Consider the following 15,838-nt stretch of genomic DNA (forward strand, 5'->3'; position numbering starts at 1 on the left):
TCCATTGTCAAGGACGCGACCAAGCATGCCATTGTGGAGAGACCAAACAATGTTGATAAATTCTTCAGAATAACCAATTCATCCAAGTATTTTCCAGAGCCCATTTCTGTTGACCGTGTCGAACATCTTGGTCAAGTAGATGAAAATCAGATAGAGGTCCTGATGTTGCTTTCTACATTTCTCTTATATCCTTCTGCTGTAAATATCATATCAGCAGTGTCTCAACCGGGACGAAATCCGCTTTCAGGGATAATACCATTTTTAAACACATGTAGTGAGAATTGATTGTAAAGGATGCAGGCCAGGATCTTACCAGCTATAGAGAGCAGAGAGATGCCCCGATGGTCATCACAAGATGCATGGTTACCTTTCCTCTTATATATATGTACAATCAAGGCATCTTTGAAGTCCTGGGGGACTAGCTCCTTTTCCTAAATGGTGCTAAGTAAATGGGTGAGATGGTACATCAGCTGGCCACCAGCAGCTTTATAAATTTCTGATGGAATTGCATCACTGCCAGGTGCCTTTCCAGATTTTATCTGTTTAACAGCTTTTTGTACCTCATCGAGAGTTGGTGGTATATCCAGCTGTAAATCATTAGCCCACTGAGAAAACTCTTCAAGAAGGCTGCTGTCAAAAGTCAAGGTCTTATTCAATACTTTGTGGAAATGTTCAGCCCAGCGGTCAAAGATTTTAGCACTATCCGTTCTTCGTTGAGTAGTGTCCCCATGAGTGCTCCACTAAAGGTGTTGGGCTCGTCCCAGTCTGGAGAGTTTTCATTAGCACCCCCACCCCCCGGAGCGCGCATGCAGAGACACCATCTTGTGCCGTTCTCGCCCTTTCTGCAACGCACGGTCTGGCCTGCCAGTTCCTCCTAACCATCCACGGCTGCAGATGGAGTTGGGATGAGCTCCTTCCTCCGTCCTGAGGAGAAAAATAGAAAAGCTGTTAGAGAGTAGAAAGTTTGTTTGTTGTCCCAGTTTGCCCCCGTCCTTATAGTTTAGTTAGTTCACTTCGTTCCAGTTTAAAAAAAAAAAAAAAGGAAAAAAAGAATAGTTCTTATATACATAGTTCTTCAGTCTCATGACTAACTTCATAGAGTCTGTACCAGACTTTGCTGGCATCATGCCCAGATCCCCTGTGTTTAAAAAGTGTGCCTCATGTTGGGACGCCATGCTGGCATCGGATGGCCATTCCTGTTGTATAAAGTGCTTGGGGGAAGGCCACATCCCCCAAAAGTGTGCACATTGTTTAAAACTAAAGGCCCGCGCAAGGCGGGACAGGGAAATGCAGCTAAAAATGCTGTTGTTTAACAAGGCATTACAGCCGGCGTCAGCAGACCGGTCAACGGATGAAACTGCTGTGGCGCGTAAGTCACATGACAAGAAGAGCTCTGCTCCCGCCAGGAGTGTTAGTGCAGGAGACGCACTGAAGCATGTCTGGGTTGATGCCCAAGCATGCGGCAGTCAAGGCATCTAAAGGCCGTAGTACCTCCGCGCCGAGTCTCACTATTACATCTATGCTGGTGCTGGCAGCATGCAAGGCACCACGACCTGAATCTGCAGTGGCGACCACCGATTCAACCACGTGCCACTCCAAGATTGGAGACCCCGGCACTGAAGCGGATGGCACCGCCTCTTTCTCCATCGGCACCGGCCTCGTCTGCACCAGGTCCAGCTTTACTACCAGCGGTGGCATTACCCACACCGGCACCGCTAACTCCACCTTGATGCCGACAGGGGTTGGAACCGAGATCCTTTGACTCCGCACCTAATAGCCCCGTAGTCACAGCTCCGCCTTCTTCGCATGCCTCCACAGTACCAACTAAGGCACAACGGAAAACAAGTCACGTGCGCACACCAACGCCCAGCCTGAGATGGCTGTTTTTTCTCCAGAGCCTTCTCCTCCACCTCCCCATAGCTCAGGAAATCACTGCCATACTCACTACATCTCACCTCCACGAGGACATTTCACATCCCCACGTTGGTCCCGCGCCCCTCCACGTCATTACAGGTCCTATCGCTCTCGTTCACCCTCGTACTACACAGTGCAATCCGGGTCACTGGTGTCTCCAACTCCCTTACGGTATTCTCACTACTACAGGAGAGCAGGCTCCTATTCTCCAAGGCATTCCCCTGACGATTATCACCATCGTATCCAGTGTTACACTTATTACTACCGTGAATGTCTAGTCTCGTGTAGTACAGTGCACTCACCATCCAGATCACCCAGACCAGCTCAATCCCAATCACCATACCATTTGGCTTGGAGCATTCCGCTTCCTCAACAAGCTCCTCCGACACCCACGGGTGCTGCACCCTATACTTCTAGCCACCATGAGGGGGATGACAGTCCCTACTCGAGAGCAACAGCACATGTACTCCCCCAGAGATCAATTGTCCTTCTCACTGGACAATGCAATTTTTCAGGGCGACTCTTTTCCTGCAGACGATTAGAAGCAGTTCCAGGAGCTGTTGAAAAGGGTAGCCCAATCTCAGGAACTACACACAACAGATAAGCCACAGAAGCAACACCGTCTCCTGAAAAATTTACAGCAGTCCTAGAAATTTAAATTGGCTCTACCTGTCGACGAAGCCATCCTGGAAATTGTCAATGATATCTGGCAAACTCCAGCTTCTGCGCTACCTACCAATAAGCATGCAGACAAGAAATATTTTGTTGCCACTAAAGACACAGAATTCTTATTTACGCCTCCTCAGCCAAATTCCATAGTTATGGATGCGGCACAACAAAGGTCAAAGACAGCGCAAGGCAGGAATGCAGATCTTGATAAGGATGCCAAACTCCTGGACTTGTTGGGCAGAAAAGTCTATTCTTCTCCCATGGCAACGCTTAGGATGGCTAATTATGTGTCTCAACTTGCCAATTATGATTTCGACAATTACTCCAAGCTTGTCACCCTCATGGAGTACTAGCCTGACGCTAAGAGACAAATCTTGAAAGCCGTGGTGCAGGAAGGCTACACAGCTGCCCATACAGCACTGCAAATCACCCTTGACATTATTGACATGGTCTCTTGGATTTAAGTGAGGCAGGCTTGTGAGTTCCAACCCCACTCTCTCTTCTTACTCCGACAATTGTGCACAGGCACAGAAACTATGACATGTACACTGGAGGGAGAGAGAGCGCAGGTTTGAGATTGGAGTTACCTTCTCTGATGCGCCTAAAAAGGCTTAGCGAGCTCAGTCTGCCCTGGTTTGGAGTCAGAGTTTCCCTTCTCCTAGGTACTGTTGGTCCCCAGCACCTTATTCCATATTATTTGGTGCTACCCCTCGGGATCACTCCATGGAGGGCTTCTTCAATCTGCCACCCTGAGGACGTGCCTTCAATGCTGAAACATCCCAGTGCGAGGTGAGTATTTATAATTACAATTGCAAATACACTTATCAAATAATGAAATACATTTTGATGGATTATTTTTGTTCTTTTTGATTATTCACTTGATTTGCAAAATTCAATACATTGTTATGGGTCTCTGTAATTACAGTGCATTTGGTGAGATTTTGTAATGACATTTTTAGAAATCTGCTTTAAATCTGAATATTTCGTTGGTTTTTGATATGTGTTTAGGATGCTGAATTAAACTCACTTTAAATACAGTTCCAGCTAGACTAGTTTCTATCCAGGTGGTTGTAAAGCTGTGCTGTTAGATTCATATTTAAATAAAAACAGTGTTTAATACCTTTATTAAACTTGGTCAAAGGTCTCTGATTCCCAGGTAGTCTTGGAGACTTGTGAGACTTTCCGAAAATTATTTCCACTTGTATGCAGCACTTTTTTTGGTTTAAAAAAAAAAAAAGTGCCAGTACTCTAGGGGAAAAGTTGTTGAGCTCTGACTAGAGGTGCTGGTACTGTGTCAGAAGGTGCCAGTACTGAGTACCGGGCAGTACCATCACAAAAAAAGCACTGCTAGTACGTCAGAATGCATTACAAGTGTTTTACATTTTATCTTTAAACAGGAAGCTCTTTTGGACATGAATTAGGCTATCTACATGTATAGACAGTACCTAGATACTGATACTGGTTGTAATTTCTAAGTGCTACCACAATTCTGCTACCAATAATTATACATATACGCAAACATATGAGAATGATTTGAATGAATGATCACTAGGGATGTCAAAAGGTAGTCGACCACACAATTTACTGATAAACTTCAACATAGTTAATCCTACCTTCATTCCCCTCCCCTTACTGTCTCTGTATCAGGCGTGTGCAGGCTCCTGTGGAGCTGCTTGTCCCCACTGCTTCACACTGCCTCCCACAGTGGCAGCAGCGCGCATGGGTCAGGCGGGAGCCGGCATGGGCAGGGAGTCGGTTTTTAAACTAGTTCTCCATGTGTGTCAGGTGCATGGAGCCACCTGCCTTCCTTGCTGCCTTCCACAAAGGCAGCGGTGGGCACATGCAGGAGCTGGCACGTGCGGGGAGCTGGCTTATAAGATGGCTTCTCCTGCGAACACTAGCTCCTACCTGCCCTCCCATGTGTAAACCTTGTAACCACTAAAATTTCAAGTGGTTTACATGTTTACACAAAGACCCAAGAGTTAACATCCTGAATGAACACAAGCATAGGATATTCAGAAAATCTTGAGTTCTAATCATGTGTTAGTCTTTGCCTATTATCTGTTAAGACAAGTTGCTTAATTTCTGTGCCTCAGTAGTCCCCGTAGTTAAAGTTGGGATAATACTGAATTAGGATAATATAGAGGTAGTGTATAGACTTGGTTAATTTAATGTTTGTACAGTACTTAGGACAGGTAAAGTGCCGTGCAAATCCTAAACAGTGTATATAGTAATCTGCCTTGGAAAATTGTGATTAGGCTGTGTAAAGGAGTCCTCAAGTAAGCCTGAATACAAGATTGAGAAAATCAGTTGGTCTTTCTAGCACACGATATAAAATGCTTCCTTTGAGTAACACAAAAATACTTTGGGTACTTTATATGATATGTTAATACTTTTCTTTTCTTTAATAGACATGCTATATTTGTGATGAACAAGGCAGAGAAAGCAAAGCAGCAACTGGTGCTTGCATGACATGTAACAAACATGGATGTCGACAAGCTTTCCATGTAACATGGTAAGTGTATATTATTATGTAATGTGCCAGAATTCTTGTTTTTAAAGAAAACTGGAGAACGCAGTACCAAAATGAACAGTTTATTCCTGGAATTTCTGAGGCACTGAATACTGTGGCATCTGAGAGGCCAGGCTTAATGCTGGATTGTTTCTCATTGAAATAAATGCCATTTTTTCATCGCTAAATATGAAAAATTTAATAGGGAAACATTACATGCCATAAACACATTTTAGTGGCCAGGATCAACCTGTGTTTTATAGGATGCTAGAAATGATGCAATACTTAGTTCAGGAGGTACAGATAGCAATATTCTTCATTCATAGGGATTTCAGCTAAACACAAGTCTATTTTAATTTCCACAGACTTTACATTTTATTCATAGAATCATAGAATACTAGGACTGGAAGGGACCTCAAGAGGTCATCGAGTCCAGTCCCCTGGCCTCATGGCAGGACCAAATGCTGTCTAGACCATCCCTGATAGACATTTATCTAACCTACTCTTAAATATCTCCACAGATGGAGATTCCACAACCTCCCTGGGAAATTTATTTCAGTGTTTGACTACCCTGACAGTTAGGAACTTTTTCCTAATATCCAACCTAAACCTCCCTTGCTGCAGTTTAAGCCCATTGCTTTTTGTCCTACCCTCAGAGGCCAAGATGAACAAGTTTTCTCCCTCCTCCTTATGACACCCTTTTAGATACCTGAAAACTGCTATCATGTCCCCCCTCAATCTTTTCTTTTCTAAACTAAACAAACCCAATTCTTTCAGCCTTCCTTCATAGGTCATGTTCTCTAGACCTTTAATCATTCTTGTTGCTCTTCTCTGGAACCTTTCCAATTTCTCCACATCTTTCTTGAAATGTGGTGCCAGAACTGGACACAAGACTCCAACTGAGGCCTAACTAGCGCAGAGTAGAGTGGAAGAATGACTTCTCATGTCTTGCTCACAACACACCTGTTAATGCATCCCAGAACCATGTTTGCTTTTTTTGCAACAGCATCACACTGCGGACTCATAGTCAGCTTGTGGTCCACTATAACCCCTAGATGGCTTTCTGCCGTACTCCTTCCTAGACAGTCGCTTCCCATTCTTTATGTGTGAAACGGATTGTTTCTTCCTAAGTGGAGCACTTTGCATTTGTCTTTATTAAACTTCATCCTGTTTACCTCAGACCATTTCTCCAATTTGTCCAGATCATTTTGAATTATGACCCTATCCTCCAGAGCAGTCGCAACCCCTCCCAGCTTAGTATCATCTGCAAACTTAATAAGCATACTTTCTGTGCCAATATTTAAATTGTTGATGAAAATATTGAACAGAGCTGGTCCCAAAACAGACCCCTGCAGAACCCCACTTGTTATACCTTTCCAGCAGGATTGTGAACCATTAATAACTACTCTCTGAGTATGGTTATCCAGCCAATTATGCACCCACCTTGTAGTAGCCCCATCTAAGTTGTATTTGCCTAGTTTATTTATAAGAATATCATGTGAGACCGTATCAAACGCCTTATTAAAGTCTAGGTATACCACATTCACCGCTTCTCCCTTATCCACAAGACTCGTTATCCTACCAAAGAAAGCAATCAGATTGTTTTGACATGATTTGTTCTTTACAAATCCATACTGGCTGTTCCCTATCATCTTGCCACCTTCCAATTGCTTACAGAAGATTTCCTTAATTACTTGCTCCATTATCTTCCCTGGCACAGAAGTTGAACTAACTGGTCTGTAGTTTCCTGGGTTGTTCTTATTTCCCTTTTTATAAATGGGAACTATATTATTGTGGGAACACTGGAATTTATCAGTGTCGTAGCTTACTGGTCTCAGCTCAGATGTACCTTGTCTGTTAGTTTCAGCTAAGTCCATAGATGTCAGTTCACACCTGATTAATCCTTCTAGGTCACATGGCTTCATGTACTTACACGATACCCTTCACGAAATTTTGCCATTGTGTCTGTAGAGTTGGATATGGATAGGGTATATGCTGGGCAAATACTAGCTTGTCAAATTAGTTTTGACTCCCCATCTTTTGTTCTGAGGATAAGTGTCTCTCATGGTGGGAGGAAAATGAAGTTGGTTGTATGTGGGGAGGAGAGGAGACTCTTTGATCCTCTTCCACATACAAAGACACTGATCCCAGATGATATTCCTTAATAGGGTGAGAAGCCCCTCTGAATGAATATTTAACAAAAAGTACATGGACTCCCCAGCAATTCCAGTTGAACACAAATCTTATGGAGCTACTATTTATTCGAACTCTGCAAGTCCAAATCATGCTGGACCACCTTAGAACAGTGTTCTGGATTGACAAACAAGGGGGAGCAACGTCCTACCTTCTTTGTAATCTTTCAATCTTCAGAATTAATGTATTTGCCACCAGGTCATCCTCTTAGCAGTGCATTTACCAGGACATTCAAGTTGACAGACATTCTCTCTACGGCCCCAAGGGCCTTCTCAAGGGTGCTGGCAGTTGTCACAGCGTACCTGAGGAAACAAAGTGTTGTTATATTTCCTTACCTAGGTGACTGCCTCCTCAAGTCGTGCTCACACAATGATTCCTGCCATTTTCTGTCAATCACAAGACACCTATTCTGATACCTGGGTCTTCAGGTGAACGAAGCCAAATCGACACTCTTTCCTACACAAAAAATACAGTTTATAGGAGCATGCCTTGATTTGACAATGGCCACCACATGCCTATCTACAGACTGTTTTCAAAAAATTGTAGCCTTGATAAATACCTTACGATTCAGATCCTGTACAACAGCACTTGAATGCCTTCGGCTGTTGGGGCATATGGCAGCATGCAGTTCCATAGTCGGCAACGCTCGTCTACACATGAGATGCTTACAGAGCTGGCTGGGACAGGTGTACAAACCCAATGTCCATCTGGTATTCAAATCCCTTGCTTTTCCAGGGATAGTAAAGGAATCCTTACACTGGTGGCCGAGCCCTTGGAACCTGCGTTCCAGAGTCACCTTCCACCTATCAGAACCATCCGTCTCCATGACGACAGATGTATCTCATAGAGGATGGGATGCCCATCTATGTTGTCATACCTGTCAGGGCCTGTGGTCCAACTTGCACCTAAATGTTCTAGAACTGCGGGCAGTCAGGAATGCATACGTCAAATTCCTCCCTTTTATCGCCCACAGACTCATTAGACTGTACACAGACAATATCACAGCAATGTTTTACATAAATTGTCAGGGCATAGCCCGATCTTCTGTACTCTGCACAGACCTCAAAGAACTTTGGAACTGGTGCCTGAAATACAACACAGTTATCACTGCAGTGTCTCTTCCAGGTGCCCTGAATACAATGGCAGATGCACTCAGCAGAGCCCTCCTGGTCGAACACGAGTGGTAAATGAACCTGCACATATTGTTGGACATCTTCCACCGATGGGGTCACTCTACCACAGACCTGTTTGCAACGCAGTCCAACAGTCAGTGCTCCTTATTCTGTTTCAGGGCAGGGTTAGGCAAGTATCACATATTCTACGCATTTCCTTCAGTACCCTTATTGAACAGGGTAGTTCACAAGATAAGGAGGGACAGGGCTCATCTCATAGCACCAACATGGCCACGAGAGCTATGGTTTCCCTTCGTAGCGGCGATGTCCTGTGCCCCACCAATCCACTTAGGTTGTATCATGGATCTCCTTCTTCACCCGGGCTCCAAAGATGCCCATCCAAACCTCCACTTACTACACCTGAAGGCATGGCTCCTGGATGGTTCTCTGTCCTAGAGTTGACCTGCTCTCAGCAAGTACAAATGGTTCTTCTACACCAGTGGTCCCCAATCTTTTTGTGGCCAATATCCCATTCATGTTTTCAGAAGAGTGTGGTGGGTGCCAACAGTTTTTCAAGACTTATTTTGTAGATGTACATTAAATAATATGAAAAACATTATATTTAATTTTACATAATATATGACTCCATAAGATAAAAAAGGTAATTTTACATGTAAAGGTATTAATTAAATTATTCAGCAATTATTCCCCCCCCCCCCTTTGGAGAAAAAAAATATAAAAAAGCCGTCAAATGTGCAAATTGAAGGCTATTTTCATATTAAATGTGAATTGGTTAAATTTGGTAGACACTTTAATTTAGTTGGATAATTTTTATTTTAATTATATTGCAATTCATTTTTAAACAAAATTCTGCATTAATAAAAAGGGGAGGGATGTCCAAATGTTGAGCACAAAAAGCACCCTTCTCCCCTACCCCCCCCCCCAAACATTATGGCACCTTTAAATCTCACTTCCCCATCCCCACCATGTCCCCACCATCTGCTGCCATGTTTCCTATCCTTGCTCCATCAGCTCCCCGGTGCCTGCTGCCCCCCCAACCTCTTACCCTCCTCTGCTGTCCTGACTCCTGCCCTTCTCACTGCCCTCAGCCCTCCTGAGACCTGCCCACCTCCACCAGCCCTTCTCTCCCCCCTGTGCCCACTCCTCCAGTAGCCCCACTCTGATCATGTGAGCTACCCACTCTCCTAACGCCTCCTTCTACACGCATGCCCTGCCTCTCTCCTCTGATGCTCGTCCTTCCCCTGCAGGTGTCTGCCCTTCTGCTTCACCCCCAGAATCCCCTGACACCTGCACCTTCCCTTAGCCCTGCACTCTCCTGGTGCCTCTCACTGCCCCTGCCCCTTTTGCCCTCTTTTTCCCTGATGCCCATCCCCTCACCACCATCTGCCCCCGTTCTCCTCATGCCCCTGTGCCCTCACGCATGATTTGCTCCATCCCCGCCTTCCTCATGCCCACCCCTTTTTTCAAGCCTTCTCCCAGCACCTTCCCTTTCCCTCTCTAGCCCCCAATGCCCTTACCCTCTCCTCTCCCAGTATCATCCTGTGCCTCCTCCCACTGACACCTCCCCTCCTGCCCTTTTCCTCATTGTCTCCACTTGGCCTCCTGGCATTTGTCTCTCCTCCACGCTGTCCATTGGTGCCTTCCCCTTTCTTCTCCTGACCTTCCCCCCTCCCCTCAGCACAAGCCCCTTCCTCTCCCGCCCTTTCCCCGTATTTTTCCCATACCCCCACTTTCTGCCTTCCAGTTTGAGTCTGTGATCGGGCTCTGCCCCAGCTGCTTCCGTGCCCCAGACCACATGCTGGGCCTGTAGCTGGGCCGTGATGTCACGGCATGCTGGGCATCTCCCCTGTCAGCTGTTGCGCCGGCATTTGAACACGCCGCGCATGCGCTCCCTCGGATGTATTGTGAACCTGGCATTTCCCCTCTCATCTGTTGCACAGATGGGGTGCGAGAGACAATTGGAGGGAGCACATGCTGCTGCGCAGCAGGTGAGAGGGGAGGTGCCCTGTTTACAAGACATCCGAGGGAGCTCATGCCCGGTGTGTTCGCTGCGCATGCGCTCCCTTGGATGTCTTGCGAACCAGTGTCTCCCCATGTGCTCCCTCCGATCGTCTCGTGTACCCCACTTGGGAGACCACTGTTTCAAAACACAGGCTTGGGCGCACATAAATGCCCCGGTGGGCACCATGTTGGGGACCCCTCATCTACACAGTAGGGTGCAGAGCACCCGCAAGACTTACGTTCAAAAACGGAAAAGATTCTTGGCATGGTGTGCTTGTCACCAGCTGGTTCCTTCAACACCCCCCTTACCTTTCATCCTTGACTATGTTCTGCACCTTACACAAGCGGGCCTCACAATAAGCTCCATTAAAGTTCACCTTGCGGCCATTACTGCATTCCACTCCAAGATAAACAACTCGTCCATAGGGTAGGAGAGATCGTGGCCCTAATGGCGGATCCTCAATATACCACCTTTTTTAAAGACGAGGTCACTTTTTCGTACCCACCCCAAATTCCTCCCCAAAGTATACTCATCCTTCCATATCAACCAGACAATACATCTTCCTACCTCCTTTCCCAAACCAGAGCCAACTCTTTCGAGATGAAAATGTATACTCTTGACCTGTGCAGAGTGCTTTCTTTTTACCTACAGTTGAACAAGACCATTCCTAGCATCTTGCAGACTATTTCTTTCAATAGCAAACCACAATAAGGGCCAGGCCATCTCATCACAAAGACCTCTCCCTCTGGATCTCGGATTGCATGAAGCTTTGCTATGCACAGTCAGACGTGCTCCCTCCAGAGAGCATAAGGGCACACTCAACCAGAGCCATGGCTACCTCGGTAGCATTCCTTATGTAAAGTACCCAGAAAAGACATCTGTGGAGCTGCCACATGGTCCTTCGACCACATTTTTGCAAAGCACTATGCGCTTATGCAGGGACATATTTCCAAACTGAAACTGGCTAAGGCAGTTTTTTCTGCAGTTTTTGCCAGATCTGAAGTCCCTATGTTATATCAAATAAAAGCAAGCAGGATCTTATGAGGAGGGTAAGGCAAAAAGCCACATTTATTGTAAAGATAATAATAAAAAAATAAAGAAAAGAGAGAAGCAAACAACGTTGTTTAACTACTTAACCCTTATACATATAAACATTCATTCATCCATTCATTCAGGTTCTGTGTATTTGTTATAGTTACCAGCCTGGAAGTTGCTTGTGACAGAATACTGGCCAGGTACTCTGTACACAAGTGATGGTAGTGGGGAGCGAAGTTCTGATCAGATGCGCGTCTGAAGCTCCTGGTAGGCTGGCAGCAGGACCTTGAACTCTGATTCCATAGTTTTTTAGTCCAGTTCTTATAGGAATTTTTTCCTATGCCAGTCTATGGAAATTGCTGCATCATGCTGATGTTTTCAGGGTGGGTGCCAGGTGCTCGTCAGTGATCTCATCGGGTGGACCTCCAGTACTAGGTTTTCTCCACTTGACACCTTTTGGTTGCACTGGCACCTGACGCCTTCTTCAGCCCTTTGTTGCTGTATTCTCAGGCTGGCACCTCTCAGAACCATTCATTCATCGTCCAAGCACTCTCTCATACATTCATACAGTATTTTGTATAATAATAAAAGTTGTAGTTACAAAAGTTTCTGGGTGGTATTGCTTAAAACATTCTCTGAGTGCTGAATAAAGTTACAATGTTTTAAAGAGAACAGGCGTTAATTATGTAACAATGCCCTTAGTCAATTACAGGGCTTGGCTCCCATAGCAGAGTTAGTGGCTTGACAATGCATTGTTACAATGTATCTCCGCAATGTCAATTTTAAGCAGCCCCTTGCACAAGCTTGAGCATGCCCTGGAGCACGGGGGGGGGGGGGGGGGGGCTGTTTCTGGCTACATAGGATTATATTCTTAACAGTTCTAAGTTACATGACCTAATACATTATATTCTAAAGGGGCAATAATAATAATAAATCTAAACGTGGCCCCGGGGACACTGCTATGAAATCTCTGCTTTGAGGCTCGGGCAGCGCACCGACCTAATGTGAAGCACCCACGGGGACACTCATCTCAAAGAACATCAGTTACTATTGAGGTAAATAACCTCATTTGGTGGTTCAGAACATTTTTGCATTTGTGATCCCTGTGTTGTAATATCGTTGCATCTCTGGAGAACAAAAAATGCCCAGTCCACTGTTCAGGGTGCTCAAGGTCAGGTCTCCAGAGGAGACAAGTTTCTAGTTCCATGGTTAGGACAAATAACATGCCTTCCCACCCATTTCATTCTTACCTTGGTCTCTAAGAAAGAACAAGTAGTAAGAAGTGTTGCTGATCCCAATTGCTTCCAGGGGGCCCAGACATATTGTTTTCCTTCCATGACAGTGTTCAGATCATGTTCCACCATGTCCCTTTCATTACTCCAATCAAAGCTGTGCACCCTCTGGCTTTAAGGCCTGTGCTACTTGTCCTAGGCTTTTACTGCATGCTGATTGCCTTTGCTGCCTCGGTGAAGCCCACATTTTGGACAAGTGTCGGAGCTGCAGATCCTTTCTTCCACGGACAATAAAGGATAGGGGCATCTAACCCAAGCAACAGCAAACCTGTGAATAAAGACGCCTATACACCTTGACAATTAGGGAGGGTGCTTGCCTTGAGAATGAAGCCCTTTCATAAATCCTCACAGCTGTTTTTGGCCTATGCTGACCGTATGAAAGGTCTTCCGGCATCATCCCAGATGATTTCCAAGTGGAACATCTTCTGTATCAGATGTGCTACGAACCGGCAGGGATTCAGCCACCCCCACTAGTGAGGGCTCATTCTCTCAGCTCATAAGCCTCTTCAGCAGCTTTCCTGGTCCACGTCTCTATTCAAGACATCTGCAAGGCGGCAACATGGTCCTCAGTGCTCATGTTTACATCCCATTATGCCATCAGTCAGCAAGCCAGCACAAACACTTACATTGAATGGACATAAGCAACATATTTTGAAGAACACCAGTTACAGAAATAGGTAACTATCTTTTTATTTGCGTTAGAGAGGTACTGGAGAAAAGAGTTGGTCAGCAGTGTTCCTTATTCTCTCGCTTTGGAGTGGGAGGAAAGGAAAGAGTCACAGGCATGAATCAACAGGTCTGCAAGTTTCTTCTGTTTTCAAATGCATGGCGCACATGTGCATCCCCGCTGATACAAAGATAGGAACTATACATCTTGAAGAACCAGTTACTGTATGTTAAGTAATACTTTAGCTTGCTGAAACTTTACTTTGAGAAGTCTCAAGTATCAAAGGATAACTTGTGAAGCGTTTATTCAAAACCACAACAAATTATGAAAATGTTTGACAGTTTATAGTGTGTGTGTGTGTGTGTGTGTGTGTGTGTGTGTGTGTGTGTGTGTGAGAGAGAGAGAGAACATTTAGGCTGTGACCATATGCTGTAGCGTATTGTCTAGATGCAAATTATCTGGTTTTTCTTCTTGCTTGAAGCAGTGCAGAATTATATTTCAGCATGCCTCAGTTACGTATGTGTGCCAGTTAATAGTGCATTTGCAATATTTTGCCAAATCTGGGAAATGTTATTTAATGAGATACAGAATTACACTTTTTCAGTCCAGTCAAGCTTATTTTTCTTGGTGAAGACTGAACTTCAGGTTTTCTTTGAGGCATGAAAATAATACTTAAGGTTTGCTCCTGAAAACATTCATGCATGAGTAACTTCAGTCATGCATATAGTCCTATTAATTTAGTGTGATTATTTGCATGCCTTCAGTTTCTCAAGTGAGTAAATGTTTTCAGGCCAAAGGCCTTAGTTATATTTTATACTTCTTCTTCAAGGAGTGTCCCTGTGAGTTCTCCATCTTTAGCTGCGCCATCACCAGCTGGAGATTGTTAGTAGCAGTGTCCCCTTTCCCCCCATCCCCCAGCTGGCCACGTGCACCAGGCTCTGGCATGAAACGCCTAGTGTGTGTAATGCATGTATGCGGCCATCCAGCTCCTCAGTTCTTCTCTGACCACCGCCGGCTTCAGTTGCAGCTCAGCAGTTGCCCTCACATTCAACCTTCTCTGTCCTTTTAGCTACTCAGCCTTAACTCCAACTAATAAGCAACTGAACTGATGCTATTTATTTGATAAGAAAAACAAGGATCTCTGTCAGGCGGCATTCTTGCTGCTTCCCCTGACTCCACTTTGACAGCAGCTACCATCGTTCAAGATATTACTCAGGTCATGCCTGGCTCCTCTGGCTTTAAAAAGTGTCTGGGCTGTGGTCTTTCTATAGCTGTAGCGGATGTGCATGCTCTGTGTGTCCGCTGTCTGGGACAAGACCACAATATAGAGCACTGTCAGGACTGCAAGAAACTGACTAAGCTCACAAGGAGAGCGAGGAAACTACAACTCCTTGTGTTGGAGATGGAGACAGCATTGAAACCTCCTTCAGATGTTTCCCTAAACTCTCCCCTCAGTCATAGCCCACCAGGGGCAGAGCACCAACTAAAAGCCTGAGCACCAAACTGAAATCTCCCTCAATGAGAAAGCAGTCTCATACTTCCTCGTGGTCTACATCCCGGTGAGGAAATTGACAAATTCAAGTCTTGACGCTGCCACCCCTACACTATCAAGGGGGACAGTTAAGAGTTTAGGTTCCAGCTCCCATAAAAGCCGTGACTATAAACAGAGATCTCGTCCCTCCTCTCACAGCTGCACAGCGGGGCAGATGCATAAAGCTGCTGTTCCCGCACCCGCTAAAACGCCATCAGAAAAAAGGCGGGCACCAACAACCCCTCACTCTGTGCCGGCACTGTCAGCAGCATGTGTGCAGCACACTGAGCAGCTGGCACCAATCAAGCGCTCCAAAGCACCAGGCATGCTTCTGGTGCGTTATGCATTACTGACACCGATCCCACACAGTGCTATACTGCCAGTGTCCCCGCCTCCTATGTTTCTTCAGTTCACCACAGTGGCGGAGCTTTCTATAGCTTCTGTGCCAGGAACCTCGCTTTTTGGCACCGATGACACCCCAGCCAGTTCTAAGTCTTCATTTTCTGGTTCTCCTGGGGCTTTATCACCACGCTTCAGTGACTCTGAGGAGGAAGACTTACCTTAACCTACTCTTCCTAAGACCTCCTCACTGAAACCGATACACCCCCAACAGTGGCAGCAGTACTGGGTACCACCATTCATGCCACTAAGTTGGCCGTATTGAGACCCATGGACTACATTTAGAGAACAGCCCATTCCCCAAACGGGGCATCATTACCATCCATCTGCCAAACCTAAACCTCCTAGCTTACAGTCGCTGGAAAAGTCTGAATTCTCTGAATGTGAAGATGACACAGAGACTGCAGAGGTGGAACAGCCCTCAAACTCTTCCTTACCTATACACTCTTCTCCATTCTCGTTGGCAGAGACATTTATACCCCCATTAATAA

General features: G+C 45.5%; 1 protein-coding gene across 8 annotated transcripts in view; it reads left to right on the top strand.

Moving 5' to 3' along the window:
- The window catches only part of MLLT10 (MLLT10 histone lysine methyltransferase DOT1L cofactor), a 305,775-nt gene that overhangs the window by 96,936 nt on the left and 193,001 nt on the right, over window positions 1-15,838 (top strand). For all 8 annotated transcript variants that reach the window (XM_075922496.2, XM_075922495.2, XM_075922498.2 and 5 more), the window contains one exon: window positions 4,995-5,098. In XM_075922496.2, the coding sequence (XP_075778611.1) occupies window positions 4,995-5,098 (104 nt within the window). The remainder of the gene's footprint in view (window positions 1-4,994; window positions 5,099-15,838) is intronic.

Source organism: Pelodiscus sinensis, chromosome 2 (genome assembly GCF_052426305.1).
Source record: "Pelodiscus sinensis isolate ZL-2025 chromosome 2, ASM5242630v1, whole genome shotgun sequence".
NCBI lineage: Eukaryota > Metazoa > Chordata > Testudines > Trionychidae > Pelodiscus > Pelodiscus sinensis.